The following is a 19,961-nucleotide window of genomic DNA, read 5'->3' as shown; positions in this document are numbered from 1 at the left end:
ACTTCTTAAAACAAAATCAAATTCAAGACTGAAGAGCACAAGTAGGTGCGCTAACCGCTGAGCTATGCGGTAGTCACAAAAACAACCGGCTTACGTACAATTCGCACTAGATGCGTGCTCGCCGACGCACTTTCGTCTCGACGTTGCAATATTTCGTTCATACGGGTGTAGAAAGCCAATTATTCACTAATGTAGTCTTGAGACGGAGTCGCGAGCTATACCGGTTCCACCGGCAACCAAACCTGCCGTCAGTGCAACTTCGGACAGAGTAACGTGTGCACGCCGCCGCTCGCGCAAAACTATCGCCGATTTAAAATGTGTTGTTAATACCGAGTGTTTATTATCAACAGCTGTAACAATGAACGTCTCGACGACTCAGAGTAACTGGGAGTGGTATAAGGAGGTGGTGCGATCGTGGTTGGAGGACCCCCTCGTGGAGGAGTTTGGGGGTCTCAATATGACGTCACTGAACATGGACCAGGCATACATGACTGGGGTGTCTGACAGAAATGTTTCCATCTACAGCGTCTCAGATGATTGTTTTCGAGTGAGTATGCAAATTTCTATTAGTTATTAAACAAATTAAATCTTTAGATATCTAGTATCGACACATGGATTCTATAGTTATAAATTATAAGTTTATTGAAGCTGGAATATTTTTAAATAATGAAATTTTGTAGAAAGAAAGTCTGCAGTTACTTTATAATTTGATATTCAATCCTTTGTGTTGATTTTATTTCATACGTGTTAAAAATAAAATAAATAAAAGATCGTCTTTCGTCGAGTACTGACCAAGGTCACAAACGCATCGACATTTCATTACAAATATGACAGGAGATCAGCCTATCGCCTATTGAGAATAAACAATATTTGATTTTCCATAAACATCAAATGAATTTCCGCGGTTCAGATCCTCTGAATACAAGGTCATTTAGTGCACTGACCATTTTACAGATCTATAAGTAACGATACAAAAACACTTACTTACTATCTTGTCTTTACAATATTTAAACACTTCAAAAATGATTCGATTTTGATGTTAACTTTATATTAATAAATAGAAAAGCGAATGTATATTTTTATATGCACATGATATGTAAATTATGCATTAAAATATTGACACTGGACACGCCACTTTGTCATTTTAAACATTTCAAGCCTGACTCACGTTGTATCAAACGTACCTTGAAGTTTTCAAAATACATTGTAATACAAATCTCACGCTATGTTTTGTATAGATACCGTTCTTATACTTCCAGTCAGTAGCTTAGAATGAAAGAGTCGAGAGTAAACTTGGTGTACCTAAGTTCGAATTCTTCTTAAGAAAAATACTGTCAACTCATAACATAGTCTTCTTATTTTGGTTTATGGAATTAATAAGTCATATATCATCCTAGAAACATTACCTATATAATGTGGGCACATCCACTACAATGCCTTCAACAGAATATAAACAGATTCATACTCGTTGTTATGATATTCTAAAATGCCATTTATTATTTTCTATTAACAATATAAATTGTCTTAATGATCGACAAATACTTAAATCCAAGGAAAGGGCAAATGATAGTATGTAAGTAATTTGTTTATAATATAATTATTATGTATTGTTTCATGTTGAAAGTGCGTTCTATTGTTATTGAAGTGTAGGTTGGATAAAACTCTACATAAAAAGTTTTAATGTCCTATTTGTAAACACATTTAGGCCGCTTTTACAGTAATATTGTTTTATTTTTCCTACTTAGGCATTAGATATTTAAAAAATTAAAGCCCGCTACACAAGCTTGACACAATAACGAACAGCAAACATGAACGTGTGGATCGTTTTGTTTGGTATTCGCTGTTTGTGCTAGTGATCCGCGTCTCTGCGGTTTTTCTACACAAATCAAAGGATGTACGAAAAAACGTGGGAATGCCTGTTTGTGATCGGTGTTTGACACGTGTTTGATGATTATGGCTGTTTGTAGTAAACGCTAAACGCCTGGAGCGGTCATTACGTTAGTTTTATTAGCTGTTAGTGGCAGAGTCGAGATAAATTTTAAAAATATTTTTCCATGATCGATAGGACAGAAATAATGGACATCTTTTAAATATTAGTTAACTTAATTTTTTTACTGTATTGTATTTCTATTATTCTAATTATTGTCAATCTGTAACGTTCCCAATACTTTGTTTCATAATTAACATCGTGTATACGATTTTAATATTCATCGACATACATTAAATGAGATATTCCAGTTTTGAGAAAGTAAATAAACCAGAAATAGTAAGTAAATAAAACAGAAACTAGCATAACTTAATTATATTTATGTGAGAAAATTTTATTATCTACATTAAATGTTAATTATCGCATTGTTCACGTCACAGTTAATAAAATCTTGTGTTTTTCTTAATTGAAGCTGAATTATTTTTGTGTTAAAGATGAAAATAATCATGAGACGTTTCATAACTCTGATAATCCTAAACATCTTCTCAAGTTCTTCATAAAATTCTTTCTAAGCAAAACGCAACATCAATTACAAGACATAATAGTAAAAAGGAAAAGAAAATAAATTTTTAATTCATTAACAAATTATATTTTTGCAAGGATAGTAATTTTTTTTGAAACTTATTTATAACTCCGTATCGTTATTACATCCCTAAGATGCATGTAGTAAAGCGGGGGGCAAGTTTTCTCAGCAAGTGGCAGGAACGTGCTCGAGCGGCTGTCGCAAGCGCGTCGACGTTTTTTGCCTTGTTCGTGAGCTGTACGGAATGCACCTAAGTTTCCCATACGTGTATACTTCTTTTTAATTAATACACGTTGTTGGGAAACGTCTACGAACCGGGCCACTTTTACACCACACGGTACATAGAACTCTTGTGTAACCTTTCACTGTGTGAGTGTGGTTTACTTTTAGGGCGAAAAGTTCGTGGGAAATCAATGCGTTTGTGGAATATGAGAGATTAGAATAGTATAAAGCATTTTAAATTAATCTACTTTCTACTACTTTATTGTAATTCTTCTAAATCTACGTAGACTTTGATGTTTAACATTACACAGTAAAAAATTAATGTGAGCACGCAGAAAGATGCATGAAAATTATATAATTTTAAATTTAGAATTAAACCATAATTTAAAATAAAAACTTGAGAGGTATCAAGGGACACCCGGATGGAAAGAAGTTCCTTTCAATTAATTAGTGAAGGAACCAATGTTTATTCTATGAATAAAAAACTTAAGTCTTCGCAAGAAGTACATTTTATTTCAATGAATTTTCGTTATATATTGTCACGTCGTTGCCATGGTGAAGTAGCGCTCATTCGTCGTCGTTAACATACTTACTATAGCAAAAAGTGTCGTGACAACTTTTCGTAAGAATTTTTTCCGTCTAGCCCCCTTTCACAACGCGCGATAAGGAACTTCGTTCCAAAAACAAATGTATGATATTGCCATTACTAAGTAAGTACCCGTGAACATGCGGCACCCTTGTGGCAAAGTAATGATTACTTCACATTCGTTACTTAGTAACTGTAATTAAATAACACACATAATACTTAAATGACATAATCGGATTTCCCGGGGAAAGCCCGTGACGAGTCAATCGATGTACAACTTCGCAGCTCGCGGGTCAATCAACCCGACACAGGAAAGCGCATTGTTTTTAATTTTCCAATCAATCACACTTTCCAGGTTGTGTAGATAATAGATAAAGGTGCCAAGAAATCAATACGCTAATTTAATTTATATTATGTTAAAATTATCTGTCCGGTCCGAGAAAGTTTTGCTCTTAGTGAAAAGTTAGTTTTAACGACTTATGTTGTCAAGTTAATCACCTCATTAAAAATATATTATGAGAGTAATTTTCTAAAACCTTCAAGAAAACCTTTTAATTTTTACAATTAATTAGTCAATATTAGTACAATTAGTATTATTAATCTATAGGTACATAGATTGGTCGTATTTTCCACATTAGAACCTCGATCGCAATTTCTCTTGGTCCGTATATATAACGATTACTTCATTAACAATTCGGTCGACATTTCTCTGGATTCAACGATGTTTTGTCCTCATTTAAAAATAAATTATATAAATAAGTAAAAATATACTATAGTCATTACACACGTCTGATGTAATTTGTTCATGCTGTTGCACTGATATAATTTTGGTATCCAAAATATGTCAGTGAATTTATAAATTGATACTATTTAATATGTATGTTGTTGACGTGATAATTTTAGTTTTCAAAAACTGTGTTGAAATATAATACGGTATTACACTAACTTACCACAGACAAAATGTTAAGTGCAGTGGATGTGAGGCAAGCTAGTCGCTGTATCGAGTTTGCGGAGCGAGTGATTGTTCCCAATCGACGGTGAAATTGTCAGATCAACTGACACACTGGCCGCATGTAATAAATCCTACAACACTCTCTCAGCTATATAATTGAACGTATTATATTGATTTGTGGCAAAATAACTTTTTCAAAATAAATATTAGGTAAGGCTTTATCTTCACACAGGGTTATAAAAATGAAATCTAATAGTTACAACATTTTTAACTGTAGTTATTGCTACCAATGGTTACAAGAAATACATAAATAAATAAATAACTTATGCTATTACGTCTATTTATATTTAGAGATGCATATTTTTCTATCGAATAAGATTATTTTATGATGTAACTAGCTGTCGCCCGAGACTCCGTCCGCGCACAGTTAGAAAAACTTAATAGGGGTATGAAAAATAGATGTTGGCCGATTCTCAGACCTACTCAATATGCACACAAAATTTCATGAGAATCGGTCAAGCCGTTTCGGAGGAGTACGGTAACTAACATTGTGACATGGAAATTTTATATATAAGATTTTAAACCTTTTAAGAAATGGTATGTTAATTTAAAAAGTGTGTTATGAACTAATTCCTTGACTTAATTCCATAAAGACAACAAAACTATGTCAAGTTTCACGGCACACTTGAAGCCATATTACTAACAAAAGTACATATTTTGTCTTGAAGTCGATATTTTTTAGTATGGGAAAATTTCGTAATGAGAATCTTTGCGTAGTTTTATGAATCTTTGATGATATCATTATTGACATCACATTATCCAAACAAAATACAAAATATGATTAGCATATTCTTTAACCAAGAAAAATATTAACCGTAAACCTCGCAGTGTGTTGTTTAGGTTCTTAGGTTGGGGTTTGAGTTCGATTCAATGTTAAAAAATGTGGCATGTGTTTAAATAATTCTAATTATCGTTTTTAAAGTAAAGGTTATTTTAATGAATAAATGTAATTTCGTCATCGTAATATTTTGTCCCCACCGAGGAATTCGGAACCTACACTATGTTAGGGGTGAACTTTTACACTTCTATGTAATAAGCAAACATTCGTTTTAATTAAGGTGTTTAGAACGATATAAACAACGTAAAGCGTAGCTTAGTCTGATGGATTACCTCTGTGAAACCTTAGAGTACGGGATCGATTACCCTTTACTACCACCCCTAATCTATAGACAACTGTTAATAGCAAACATATGAGTGCAATTCAGTAGTTCGATTAAACTCTCCTTTGAACATGTCTGAATTCCCGTAGTAATATTTTGAAATATTTAAGAAAATTTTATTTGCCTCCAGTGCCCGTTCGAGCTACAAAAAACACTAGAAGCGGGCGTGCCGAGTACGTTCGTGGTGAGCACTTCTCGCCGCGCCACCTGGCGAGTCTACGAGGACGTCCGCGAACAGTACATGAGCGCCGCTAATGCTACGTAAGTGTTCTAACAAATCTGTCTATTAGTCAAAGTGATCAAGGTAACGTCGACTTGTTTTTGAACCCAAAATAAAAATAAACAATCACAAATTTTTGAAATTACGTGAACCTTTATATAAATCACAACATATTCACTGTAAGTATTGTTTTTTATATTGGTAGTTTACAAAATAAAAACTGTCAAATTACGCAAGCCAGTTACACTCAATTACACGTCCGAGGAAAGTAAAAGTGTGCGTTGTTTTATTCTGCGACATTTATATTACGACAAGTACAGTGTGATCGGTTCTTTTATTGTAAAGCTCTAAAGAATTATTTTTAGTAAATTTAAAATGGACTTAAAAGTTCTCAAATATTGTATCAAAAATTAAATGATTATAAAAGGTAATTCTGTAAAATTTAAATTAGAGCCAGTCAAATTACAGACACAGTTCACAGTAACCTTTTTTTATCTATTTAAAACTTTATTACAGACAGTGCAAATGCCATTACATGAGACATTCTCAACCGGTCAAACGCACAGTACAAAAATAAATACAGAAACAATATAAATAAAGTTGTCGTAACAAATACATTAGATGCTACATTCTCATTTTTATCCGACTTTCGAAAGCGTAATGTTTTTGTGATATGTAGGTACAATGTCCTTTGATTTTTAGTCTGTAGTCTAAACAGCTTGATTCATTTGAAAGTGTGATCTGTTTCAATACGTGACCTTTCTCGCAATGTTACAGGGCTACAATTTGTAGAGTTTGTTGTTTTTTAGTTTTGATTGCTGTATTTGTGTTGTGCAGAAGTCTGATCTGCCAGCTACGTCCTGATCTAGGAGAGTTCGGCGTGTACACATTGAACGCGACCGGCGAAGGTTGCGACGTGCGTACTGATAAGGAACCAGTGAACATCTACTTGCGTAAGTCTTTTAACATTTTATGCAACTACCCGCACGTGTAGGTATTTGTTATTTTATGTGTTAAGGTCGGAACAGTATTTGTAATTACAAACTGTGTTAGTTAAATCAACTTTAAACTACTGAGCTATTAATATAATCTACAATAAATAAAAACCAAAATAGTAATCAATACTATTCATAAACACGGGGCAAGGATTATTGTGAAAAGAAGCATTTTAATGAAATGCAAATTCAAGGAAGATATGCATTTTTATACTTCGTTTTGATATTTTAAGGTCACAGTATAACCTAGACGTGACACCTTTAAAGGAATATTGGACAATAAATACAGATAAGGAAAATATGAATATAATTTGCATCTTTTGCATTTATTATCTGTGCTCAATAGCGTTTATTTTATCTTCAAACCCTTGACATAGTATCGTATCGGTCAGTCTTTGTCATGTCGAGGGTGTATGTCTTTCGAGGTTTCTTAACAATCTTGTACTTGTTTAATCCGAGGCTAAATCACCTTGGGATATGACGTCAATTAAAAATTAATATTTATTTTTATATATTATAAGTGGATAAGCGAGCAAACGGCCACCTGAATTCGCCGAAATAGCGAAGCAACCGATGACCGTGGATAAATGCAATTGCAGATGTGTTTGCTATCTTAAATCGAAATAAGGGGGGACGCACAGAAAGAGGATACTTGTCCTTTCTATGCGTCTACTCCTTCTTCAAATCCACTCCCCCTTCCTGTCCTATCTTTATATTAAAAAATTGGAAAAGGAAAAGGATTGGATTTTAGATATTCTTGTATTATTCATCATTTACATTATATATTTATACGTGGGACACTCAGAAAGTTTTGCGACACTAAAAAAAAATGTTCTATGGGTAAATATATTTTTATTACATCTTTTCAAAGTACTCTCCATTAGCCTCTATACAAAGTTTCATGCGTCTGAACCAGTTTTCGAAACACTTTTTCCAGTCCGCCGCAGACACCTCTTTTACAGCCTGCTCCAACGCTGAGAGCGCATCATCCGGCGACGAAAATTGAATCCCTTTGAGTTGATTTTTTATTTTTGGGTATAAGAAGAAGTCACACGGTGGTAGCTTAGGGCTGTAAGGAGGGTAACCCAGAAGTTTAACTGGTGTGCTGTCTAGGAAGTCCCTCATTTTGATTGCGGTGTGGGCGGGCGCATTATCGCGGTGGAGCAGTAGCCCGCGGAGACCTGTGTTTGGTCGCTTGTTGCTCACAGCAGAGAAAACTTCTGCCAAGTATATGGTAGTATACCATTCGGCGTAAATGGTTCTTTGGTTTCGTAAAGGAATTGACACCAAGTAGCCAGTCAATTTGAAAAAAATCACGATCAAAATCTTCCCCCCGCTTCTAGGTCGCTTTACTTTGGTAGGCGTCGATTCGTTTTGAAACACCCAAACCGTCGACTGGCGCTTTGTTTCTGGATCGAATTGATAAATCCAGGATTCCTCACCTTTAACGATGACGTAAACACGCCGAGACTAGCCTGCTTCAAATTGTCTATCATATCATGGCACCAATCCACCCTTGTTTGCTTCTGAACATCGGTGAGGTTGTGCGGCACCCAGCGTGAAACTATCCTCTGCACCCGTAGATGCACGTGTAGAAACTCGTGAAGGCTTCCTGATCCAATCTACATTATATGCTGAATCTCTTGGTATGTAACTCGTCTATTGTCTTGGACCAAATTTTTCAGTGCTAGCACGTTTCCTTCCGTAACAGCCGTCAAAAGGCGACCACTTCTTTCTTCATCCCCCAAAGTTACTCGACCTCGCTTAAATTCATTATACCAACGATACACGGTTGCCTCAGAAGGGCCTTCATCCAATAATACCATTTGAAGTCTATCGTACGATTCGTCCGGTTTCAGGCGACATTTAAAATCGTAAAAAATCATAGCGCGAAAATGTTCTCGACGCAAATTCATTTTTCAATGAGACACGGTAATTTTAATAAGCTCGCAGAAAATGTGTAGGGTAGTTTTGAATTTGGAAAGTACCTATTTTTACTAATAACTAATCATATTTTTAAATAAATTATAACAGACCAGTCTCACATACATAAAAACTTTTTCTCGCAATACTTTCTGAGTGACCTGGTATATCACTATATATGTACATATATGAACATAATATTTTTGCGCTTCATTTGTCTAGACAAGGTCGAATCTTTTGGTATTTTTATTGCTTAATTATCATAACATTTGTTTTTCTTTATAATTAAAATATTTTGCTAGTTTATGTTTGTAATTTAAAATAAAACTAAATTTCTTCATCGAATCGAACTCAACAAAATGTAAAAATATATTTTGTTTTTTATGAACTCTCAGCTACAAAATTGACGTAGTTTTACATGTTGATTCACTACCACTCTCTAAAGTAGAAAGAGTAATAAAAAGTAGTCGGTCCATTAATAATTCTAAACATATCGTATACCTTGCTTAGCCCGTTTTATGGGGTCCAGTCGCAAACTTGTTTCATGAGACCTGTGGATGTGCTTAGTTGAAGTCAAAAAGCTACTTATTATGAGATTTTTGTTGTTCTTTATGCCCTATAGGGGGCGCTGCACAATTTTTAATACAAATTTTATCGATGACTATACGATGGCGATTGTCACAAATATTCTTGCTAGGCCCTGATTGACTTGTATAACTTCGAATTTAATATTAAACACTTATATGTCCATATTTACCCGTTGTTGTAATTTTGACGTGACGTTAAACGTCTACGACTAAATTGTGCGGTCCGCCTTGGCGACCTCTTTGCATGCAATTTCGCGAGATGTGTTGAGGTCAGATGTGCGCGAGGATGACAAGAACATACGTTTTAGTCTCAATACTTAATATGGACATATTATACGATATTTTCTGCCAAGATTATGTTAAAATTATGTCAGATAGGGGAAATTGCACTTTGTTTTATTTTTTTAAGTTTTTTAAAAGGAGTTTACAATTATGTTTTTCATTAAGTTTTGTTAGATGTTCATGATTTCAACTAGTTTACCTGTAGAATAATTATTGCCTACTTTCTAAGGTAAAAATATCAATAAATTCAGAAAATAAATAACGAAGTGAAAACAAAGTCAAGTCACGCTCTGAGGGAGACCTAACGAAAATTGACGTAATTGTCGTCTATAGTGAAAGCTATAAATAAATTCATACACCGAGCTGACAAAGTGCGATAAATCTAACATTTCTTTAGTCGTCGGCCGATGACAGCCATTACATTGTAGCCAGCATTTAATAGCAAACAATAAGAATATCAACTATGTAAAGTTACCCTAATCCTAAGGATGTAGTATATGCGAATGTTTAGATGGATGGATGTTAGTTTGAAGGTATCTCCGGAACGGCTCAACATATAGAACATAATCTGGAAGAACACATAGGCTACTTATTACGTTTTTTTTTAATTCCGCGACAGCTAGTGTACAATGAAGCGTAATGCAGTAAGAAAATACTTTTGTACGCTATACGCATTTTTCCCTCGGTAACAATATTACTCGTAGGTACGTAGATAGAGGCCCTCTGTCAGATTGAAACGGTACTTTCCGGTCTTAATCTAAATATTAACACGAAAGTTGTTAGTGCTGCACAGCTTCACATAGCAGCAAAAAGTCCAATACTTAACGGGGTTCTTCAAGATATGTATATATTTTAACTCTATCTAATTTAAGTAGAAACAGTTATAGCGCCATCGGACGGATTTTTATGACGTTTATTAAAAATTGTGACCAAAGGGGAGTTAATTTACATATCCTATGTTATTTACAGTTATTCGCACATCCTGTTGTTAATCCTGGTCATATAACAATGCGGTATGAAGACAAGAGGCGTCGAGTGGGCGGTGCTTGTCTTGGCCCAAATCCTTTGTTGCTGCGAGACGCTGACTAGCATCTTCCGCTCGTGCACGCGCACGCGACAGATTTAGCTCTTCAATCAGTGCTCACTGTCCACCTCGTTTGAGAATGTAGGCCACCTTGTTATTTTTAACAAGCGCTTAGTGTTTACCTTAAATATCATACTGTTTTAACAGGGTGTCCAAAATGTTACAGTGAAAAACTGTGATAAATAAATGTGGGCATAAAAAAACGGACATATATTTTTGTCTCGAGATATAAGAATGAAAATTTATTATTAATTTATTAGTTTATCTATATGTTTTTTCAACTGAAACCAAAATAGTTCTTCATTTATTCACAATGCTATCGCACAACTTTATGTCACGAACTTTGGGAATTATATATCACATTCCCGGGCAAGTTTATTGAGTTTGCCGTAGATGGAGTAGAACAAGTCCCAGAAAGCCATCCGACTGTTGAAGATCCTGTGCTCCAATCTGAGGTCAGTGTCGATGACCAGGTACGGCCTCGTCTCCTCTGACACCGACTCCCACGTGACGGGTATTAGATCCGTCGTCTGTGGTGTGGGGTTCCTGGAGACACGAATATAATTATACACATTGATCATTCACGGACATTACAAATATTTTGAAAATATAAATGCTCGCTGTAACCCACGACTTCGTCCGCGCGGATTTAAAAATACTTAATTAGTAGCCTATGTGTTTTTCCAGACTATATTTTACATCTAAGCCAAGATCCATGCAGCCGTTCTGGATATACCTTCTAACAAACATCCATCCATACAAATGTTCGCATTTATAATATTAGTAAAATTTATTGATTCAAATTAAAACTTACCCGTATTTGACGAAGTTTGCCCAGAGGGTAGTAATACGGTTACTTATCAGTCGATCTTCTTCCGCTGCTTCATCGTTTGCGTTTGAATCGGGAAACAGATATGCAATTTCTGCTGAATGTGGGGCATCTTCGCCGCTGAATCCGTAGCTAAATTCATAATTATACACCGGTTTAGCATTTTCATTCAACAAGTTCGTAATCGTACGTTGCGTTGGGTGATTATGTATGAAATCTGATTCAAAGTCTTCTAATTCGGCAGTCACATCTGATGATATCGGTTTATCACCAATGTAAAAGCGTCTTACAATGCCTGCGGCTTGAGCGAGTTGTTCTTCGTTGAGATTAAAATTATCACGAAGTTTTTCGTAAAAAGGATCTGTCTTGAAGTATTCATTACCGTGCATTTCGACTGAACCTTTCTTCTCTTTGCTAGTGTGGCCAATTAGTACGGGTGTATTTCTTATTTTCCTTTCATTGGAAAGAGTAAAAGGATCGGTTTCGACAAAATTCTCTACGCTACTAAAAGATTTTTCTTTGCAGGGACCTAGTTTTAGATTAATATCGGTCGCAGCTGCTGTTACTATATGGGGCGATGAGCTCGTGAGGAACGTCAGCGCTTCTGCATTACTAGTAGTGTTCAGTCCGAGGTGTGCTGCCAGTTTTATAGCTGCATCTAAATCACCGTTTACAAACATGCCTTCGCTTTGTGGCGTACCACTTTCAACGATGGCTTTATTAAAGAGTTTTTCGTTGTCTGAATATAAATGTAGTAAAACTGAAGTAGCTCCAGCATTTTGGCCTCCGATAGTTACGTTGTAAGGGTTACCTCCGAACGCTCCGATGTTACGTCTAATCCAGCGTAACGCCGTGTATTGGTCTTTGAGTCCTTGGTTACCAGTAATAGATGGATCATCGAGACACATGAATCCATAAGGTCCGAGACGATAGTTTATTGTAACTACAATAATTCCTTGCTTAACTAGGTCATGTGCGTCGTATTCTCCGCCACTGCCGGATGTGTACTGGCCCCCGTGTATCCATACAAGCACCGGTAATGGGTTAAACATGCCTGCAGCTATAGGCACGTAGATGTTTAGGTAGAGACAGTCCAATTGACCTATTTCTCGTTTAGATCCTCTGGCAGAAGCCGTCAGCGATTGAGGACATTTGACTGTGCCGTCGTCGGCGTCGAATATTTCTTCTTCGAAAGCCGCGGGTGACACTGCCGGCTGAAATAAGCAAATTAATTGCAATCATAACTGCTCTGTATGTGAATTCCGTATATTATAGCGAGTCTGGTTATCCTTTTAAAGGGTGGAGACAACTTGTATTTTTTTATTATAGTAAACAAAATGAATATAAATAAATGTTTTTGATTCATAACGTCTTAAACAGACTAGCAGCAGATTAGTGTGTACATTGCCAATCGTATCATTGAAAAGTTTACTTACCCCGAAAGGATTGCTGGAGTCGACTTGCGCATATGGTATACCAAGGAACGCAGAATAAACGTTATCCTTCGACTTCCGTCCCCGCACTAGACCTTGCTCGATGAGAACGAGAGGGTCAACACGAAAATTCGCACTGTCAACATAATTTGCCACACAGAGAGCACACAGGAGCCAAAGGAATTTCATTTTGAAATTTCCATAGATTATGTAATGAGTCGAATCTCCAAGGTATCAGTAACGCTTAACGACTGACGTTAGTGAGCTATGTGTCAGGTTTAAGTGCCGGATATTTTATCTCAATAAGATGGAGTTCCATGGCCCTTATCTATCAGGAGTCTGAAGTATATGATAAAAGCTTGATGTTATCAAAAATATCATTTGACAAATGCATGCAGATACAACATTATTATGACGTAACACTATTGTGAAGAATTACATTCAATATTTGCTAGATAAGAAATGTTATGGTCAATATTAATGCGACAAGTACTTATGATCCAATATGTATTATGACTTACCTTAAGGAATACATAATATTGTTATATAAAATAGTCAAAACTAAGATGGATGAACTTTTTCTTACAGCTCTGCTGCTTTGTGTGTGCTTGCTGCTGGGAGTATGGATATTGTATGGCCTGGGAAAACTAATCATGTCGAGGATCAGACGGACTGGCAAGCTGCGTTACGGAGACAAAGAATTAGCCATGCAGCAGCGGCTTCGGGCACTTGACACGTTTAGAGGGTTAGTACAGTTTTGTCGTATTCAATTGTGTTCAGGCAGTGCTTTTTATTATGATGGGTCATGCATGTATACACATACAAAGAAGTTCCAAAATATTATCTAAAGAAACTAAATTCTGTAACATTATTCACAATTACAATGGTATTCACGACAACGTTTTGAAAATGGTACTTTGTGTGTGTACGATTCTATGAGTGTTGTTATTGTACGTGATTTATGGCGATATGATTCTTAATTTTGCAGTTCAAATATGTTATTGAAAAGCCTGATAGTGTTTTATACAAATTTTATTGAATTTTTGTAGAGATTATTACTATCTATATTATTACTAGCTTATTTTTTTCGTAGGATTGCTATAGTGTTCATGATTTTCGTGAACGACGGCGCCGGCGGATACTGGTGGCTGGAGCACGCGACATGGAACGGTCTGGCAGCTGGTGACCTGGTCTTCCCCGCCTTCCTCTGGATCATGGGCGTCTGCATTCCGCTCTCTGTCAAGAGCGCCTTCGCTAAAGGCATACCTAGATGGAAGATCGTACTGCATATACTCAGGGTAAGTTAAGTAATAAGTTTCTTCTTTTAGTTTTTTTTTTATTATAAGAGACGAGCGGCGAGAACACTGACGTTGTCTACGATATCTGCAACACCAGAGGAATTGCAGGCGCGTTGCCAGCCTTTAAGGAGATTTTAAGCTCGCTCTTTGAAGAACTCTATTCCAGAGGCGTTTCCTAACAGAAGAGGGCGTTCGATTTTAATCAAAAACTAATTTAATACGTCTACAATCGCGTATATTTAGTTCGGTGTCGGCACCGACCAGTTTCACACCCTTCAGGGTCGTTCTTCAGGGTGAATGCTTATTGGACAGTATATACAGTACCAATAAATTAAATCACTACAGTCAGACACTATAGTCCTCTATTGGTTCCCCTTTTCTGTATACAGAATTACTTAAAACAGAATATATTTACATAACAGGTGTGTTGTATGTTGCTCTTAAATATTTGTTATCATTATATCATGAGACAAGTTATCACAAATGGTATTCGATTTCTTATCAATAAAAATATCGGTAGATATGTTGGTTTCTAGGCGGCTACTTCTACACAATTATTAAGTTTTTAAACTGCATTCATTAAGGATTAAGGAATTTAGACCACATTTTTTTCATCATAACAGATTTTATCTTTGTCTTCAAAACACTTTAAAAGCTACATAAAATACCTGCAATAAAATCTGAAAGTTATTAAGAGCGCTTTAAAAAATTGTTTTTGACATTTAGATGCAAAGTTGCAAAATGGCTTACGTAAAAGCCGGTACAGCCTGGCGATGGCGACTGGTCCTCGCAGCTCCGGCTCGGCCGCTGCCAAACCTGTATTGTTGCCGTCGTTACGTATTCAATATCGGGATTCATTCGACGATCAAGGCTTATTCGTTTCAACAATTTATCATATTTTATAATGCATTGCCGATCCTTTGTGGTTATAAAAAATATTATTAGTAAAATATGAATGTACAATGTTATTAATGCAAATTTGGACCAATGGATAATTGTTATCTCTTAACTCTAAAACGGCTCAACGGATTTGGATGAAATTTGGAATGTGGATAGATTACTGACTGGAATAGCGCACAAGTTACTATTAACTAAGTGTTTTAATTCCGCGCTGACAGAATCTTAGCTAATAGCTACAACAGACCAGCTAGTCTTACTAATAGATGGATCTCCGGAACGGCTCAACGGAATTTTATGAAATTTGGCACAGTTGTAGAACATACTCTGGATGAACACATAGGTTTTATACGCTTTAAAACCCGCCCGGAGAGTCTCGCGAGCGACACTAGCTGACGAAGTACATAAAAGCCAATCATTAATGTTCTCTTATATTCTGCCTTATCTAAGTTATGGATAGAAATAATTAGTTACTGTACCTGCCTATTCTCCTCTTATATATTCCTTAAAAATATAATTCTAAATAGATTCTACGTAATCTTCATTTTCTAACGATCTTGTAATATGTTAACTAATGAAATGATGTTCCGTCATTACCGGGGAAACGTTGGAGAGAGCTATCCGATGTGCGATGGCACGCGAGCGAGGAATTTCTAATGAACTATTCCGCAAAAGACAAGCTCACTTGAATTATTTATCAACACATTGTTTATGTCCGAAGTGAATGTGACAGATGTGATCCGAGTGCATCGAGGAAGTGCCTGTAACTAGTGAAAGTGTTTGGAGAAGAAACTGTTACGGAATATTAAAACAAGTGCACTATAATCTATCTTTATATATAATGCAAAACTTACACATCTTAATATCTTCATCTTATCTTATATATAAAATTCTCGTGTCACGGGGTTCGAACTTGAACTCCTCCGAAACGGCTTGACCGATTCTCATGAAATTTTGTGAGCATATTCAGTAGGTCTGAGAATCGGCCAACATCTATTTTTCATACCCCCCCCCCCTATTTAGTTTTTTTTAACTGCGCGTGGACGGAGTCGCGGGCGACAGCTAGTTAATATTATAAATGCGAATGTTGAGATGGATAGATGTTTGATAAAAGGTATCTCCGGAACGGCTCAACAGATCTCGATGAAATTTGACACGGTATGGTAGAACATAGTCTGGAATAACACTTCTATTTTACAGCGTTCGATAGTGATGTTCGTGCTGGGTGTATCTCTGAACACAATCTACGGCTCCAACATGTTGGGCGAGCTTCGTGTGATGGGCGTACTGCAACGACTGGCTGTTGCTTATCTCGTCGCCGCGGGCTTCTACGCTCTCACAGCACCTAAGTACTATACACCACCACGGGTAAGATCACACCCTAGTAGGTCTTTTTTCTACTAAGCGACTAGTCTCATTGCTTCCATTTCATTAGTGTTCACGTGTTCATAGTAATAGCACTAGTTTCGCTAAGAGAAGACTTCATAAAGTAATTTAATTATTTATATGTTAAATGCCGATGTCAGAATTTGTTTTTGTTTACATAGTGTCGTAATTTGTAATCTATATATATATAAAAGAAAGTTGTGTTAGTTACACTATTTATAACTCAAGAACGGCTGAATCGATTTGACTGAAAATTGGTGGGCAGATAGCTTAGAACCAGGAAACGGACATAGGATAGTTTTACCCCTTTTTCTATTTTTTATTCCGCGCGGACGGAGTTGCGGGTAAAAGCTAGTTAGATTTATTTCTTCCACATATAGAAATTTTTTACTAAAGTTAATTAATGTGAGATGATCTCTATTTGTAATTTTTCAATAAATAGGTGTGATAAGGATAAATTTGTTCAAGATGCACTCGATCATAATGTTCTTAATATAGACCTTGTACAGTTGCATACAGATCACGGATGTATTGTATTAAGACAGGATAATTTCATTTAGAAACTATTATTTAAGTGTAGTTTTCCTGTTTGTTAAGAAATGTCTTAGCGATAACAAAGTTATATAGCGGTTAACATATGTAATTTTCATAAACATTTCATTAAAAAAAACTATCAAGTAACTGCACATACATTTGTTAATTGAATGATTAGGAACGAATTTATTGTTAAAGCAATAAATCTCTGCATGTGATAATTATGCGCAATTGATTTGTAATTAGAATTATGAGGTAGATGTGACAGTAATTGGCCTATGTAGTACTTATATTAGATACTATTGTTGTGTGTCAGGGCGCGTGCGGGCAAGCGCTCAAAGACCTAATGTCCTGCATCTGGTGCTGGGTGCTGGCGGCTGCGCTGGTGGCCGCGCATACCGCCATCACCTTCATCGTCCACCACCCGGACTGTCCTGCGTAAGTTTATAGTGATCTCTACTTCTTATTATTATTTCAGCCAAGTCGACATTGCCCTTAATTTCCAAGTTTTTGTAAATTGTGTAGGAGATCAAGCTTAATCAAGTCCTTTTGCAAGATGATTATGGATAGCGTATTCATTACAGCAAGACCAACGTCATTTATTCTTTTACAGTCGGTTGGCGGTTTACCTGGAAGAAATTGTATTACACATTTGTTACAAGATGGCTTGTAAGGTTTATTTTGTCTGTTGCAGGGGCTATTTGGGACCGGGCGGCAAACATGACGAGTGGGCGGCGCCGGAGTGCGGGGGCGGCGCTGCCGGCTACCTCGACCGTCTGCTGTTAGGTGACGCCCACCTCTACCAGAACAGCGACGCTCGCCGCGTCTACGGCGGACCTCCTACAGATCCTGAAGGATTACTCGGTACATTTTCGTATTCAAAGTTTCTTTCTTGTTGTATTTAAAAAAAGGTTCCGTGTTCGCATTATTTGGATCTTTTTTATAAAATGTGAGGTTTTTATTTTGATATTGTCGGTCAGGCTGCCTGACGTCGGCGGTGCAGGCGCTGCTGGGCGTGCAGGCGGGCGCCACGGTCCTGCTGCAGCGCGCGCACCGCGCCCGCGTCTCGCGCTGGCTGGCCTGCGCGCTCGCCCTCGCCCTCGCCGGAGCCCTGCTGGCTGGCTTCTCGCGCGACCACGGCGTCTTGCCAATTAACAAGAACCTCTGGTGGGTGTGACTCGTGTCTGCAACAGTAGGAGGTAAGAGTAGATATTGTTATTCAATCCATAACGCCTTTTACTTGTAACATTGCAGGTCCATGTCGTTCGTGTTGGTGACGTCTGCGTGCTCGCTGACGCTGCTGAGCATCTGCTACACGTTCACGGACGCGTGGCGGCTGTGGGGCGGCGCGCCCTTCCGCGCTCCCGGCCTCAACGCCATCGCGCTGTACGTGGGGCACTCGCTGTGCGCCCACCTGTTCCCCTTTCACTGGCGCGTGCCCCTCATGCGGACTCACGCCGTGCGCCTCGCCGAGGCGGTGTGGGGCACCGCGCTGTGGGTCCTCATCGCCCACGTCATGGCCAAGAAGAAAGTGTTCATAACCCTCTGAGAATACGCCTCATTCGACTCCGCGTTGGCCGTCAACATAGCGGAGTACGAGCTGTTCACCAACGTGCGCGTGCGCGACGTGCGGCGCGAGACTGACATAGTGCGGCTGCGCGCGCGCACGCCCGACACGCGCCACATCCCGCCGCGCTCCCCCCTCTGCACCCCCCTACTGCCGCACAGGCGCAAGCGCAATGTCGTGTCTCTCTAGTTAACTGACACTATAGAGTTTTTTTGAAGTTATAAAGTAGATTGACAAGTGTGGACATAACTTTTGGCTCAGATTTGAACCCTTCGATACACAAATTTTTACTACGAGAAATTGACTTTTAGAGTATATTTTAAGATTAGCTTTCGTGGATTCTTTTGAATTGTGTCCACGTGTTTGAAGTGCCGTTAAATATATTTTATAATACTTTTTATATCTAGAATTTATAAGTATAGTGACATATCTTTAAGAATCGTCTGTATGTCACGATAAAATCTAATTTCTGATAAGAGTTTTTTGTAATGTAGATTTAAATAATGCTCAAAAACAAAGTGTTTACGATACCTTTGAAAGTTTGTATTTGTCCGTGTGAGCTTCAGAACATAATCAAATCTAGTCTCGTTCAGAGATAAGTAACAAATTCTACTTCTTACATTGTGTAAAAGTCTAGAATTTAAGATTATTGCTGCGTTGCATTAAAAATAAATCAGTTTTTATATAGAAAATGTTGTTTGAATGTTTCGCCCAAGCAGTCGACACTATAATGAATAATGTTGCCATGTTTTAGACGTACATTGGAAATGGGTAAAAATACATTTTTTTAAATAATGAAACAACCAATATACGATTATCTCGTTTTATTAGCTCAAGGGTGACAGTAATATCCGCATTGTCATTGGAAAATAATAATAAAACAAACGATTTAACAAATCATGACTCAAGGTAACAGCGAATAGTTTTAACAAATAAAACTATTAATAAAATTACACTTCATATCAACATAACAAAACTATTGTGGGCGCGGCGCGTCCACATTACACCTTACGTTAACGATTGCTCCATACAAGGTTCATTCAACAACCGAAATATGACAGAATAACTCCGCATACATATTGTCACCCAATATACGCACCTCATACTGTATATATTTGTAAGTTTGGCATTTAATATAAGTTATGTCGAACAAGTTGCGACGGAAACATACTTTTATATCAATTCCATAATTTAATATACTATTTTACTTCCTTCATATAAATCGTTTTTCATATAAATCACTCTTATAGACGGTAAATGCCATTTTAGGAATTAAATACATCAACTACGAGTTAAATATTTTAAAATATATAACAGTTTACAAATAGCACATGATAATTTGCCCTTTTTTTCTCTAATCTATCCCCGATTTTTATTATATAATTAGTACAGTCAATAACGAAAGACAGGCACGCTTTAAAATTTTCGACATAATT

General features: G+C 37.1%; 2 protein-coding genes across 2 annotated transcripts; one reads left to right on the top strand and one right to left on the bottom strand.

Annotated features, from left to right (window-relative positions):
* The first annotated feature begins 284 nt into the window (after nucleotides 1-284).
* On the top strand, nucleotides 285-19,174 carry LOC106715697 (heparan-alpha-glucosaminide N-acetyltransferase). The gene is made up of 10 exons (XM_014509032.2): nucleotides 285-547; nucleotides 5,621-5,751; nucleotides 6,548-6,663; nucleotides 13,432-13,588; nucleotides 13,937-14,141; nucleotides 16,239-16,406; nucleotides 17,275-17,396; nucleotides 17,653-17,822; nucleotides 17,939-18,125; nucleotides 18,213-19,174. The coding sequence occupies exons 1-10, from the start codon at nucleotides 359-361 to the stop codon at nucleotides 18,505-18,507; spliced, it is 1,740 nt and encodes a 579-aa protein (XP_014364518.2). The 5' UTR covers nucleotides 285-358; the 3' UTR covers nucleotides 18,508-19,174.
* LOC106715698 (esterase E4) lies at nucleotides 10,813-13,150 on the bottom strand. The gene is made up of 3 exons (XM_014509033.2): nucleotides 12,847-13,150; nucleotides 11,396-12,624; nucleotides 10,813-11,127 (listed from the first exon to the last, which is right to left on the bottom strand). The coding sequence occupies exons 1-3, from the start codon at nucleotides 13,030-13,032 to the stop codon at nucleotides 10,932-10,934; spliced, it is 1,611 nt and encodes a 536-aa protein (XP_014364519.2). The 5' UTR covers nucleotides 13,033-13,150; the 3' UTR covers nucleotides 10,813-10,931.
* Nucleotides 19,175-19,961: the final 787 nt, after the last annotated feature.

Source organism: Papilio machaon, chromosome 5 (genome assembly GCF_912999745.1).
Source record: "Papilio machaon chromosome 5, ilPapMach1.1, whole genome shotgun sequence".
NCBI lineage: Eukaryota > Metazoa > Arthropoda > Insecta > Lepidoptera > Papilionidae > Papilio > Papilio machaon.
Note: the sequence above shows the minus strand (reverse complement) of the source record. Positions and strands in the feature narration are given on the sequence as shown.

Excerpts from the sequence above, each read along its gene's own strand:
- LOC106715697 (XM_014509032.2), top strand. The coding sequence starts at position 359 with ATGAACGTCTCGACGACTCAGAGTAACTGGGAGTGGTATAAGGAGGTG. Across the intron at positions 5,752-6,547 it reads ATGAGCGCCGCTAATGCTAC|AAGTCTGATCTGCCAGCTAC; the intron begins GTAAGTGTTCTA and ends TGTGTTGTGCAG. Across the intron at positions 16,407-17,274 it reads AGTACTATACACCACCACGG|GGCGCGTGCGGGCAAGCGCT; the intron begins GTAAGATCACAC and ends GTTGTGTGTCAG.
- LOC106715698 (XM_014509033.2), bottom strand. The coding sequence starts at position 13,032 with ATGAAATTCCTTTGGCTCCTGTGTGCTCTCTGTGTGGCAAATTATGTT. Across the intron at positions 12,625-12,846 it reads ACTCCAGCAATCCTTTCGGG|CCGGCAGTGTCACCCGCGGC; the intron begins GTAAGTAAACTT and ends TGCTTATTTCAG. Across the intron at positions 11,128-11,395 it reads GCAAACTTCGTCAAATACGG|GAACCCCACACCACAGACGA; the intron begins GTAAGTTTTAAT and ends TCGTGTCTCCAG.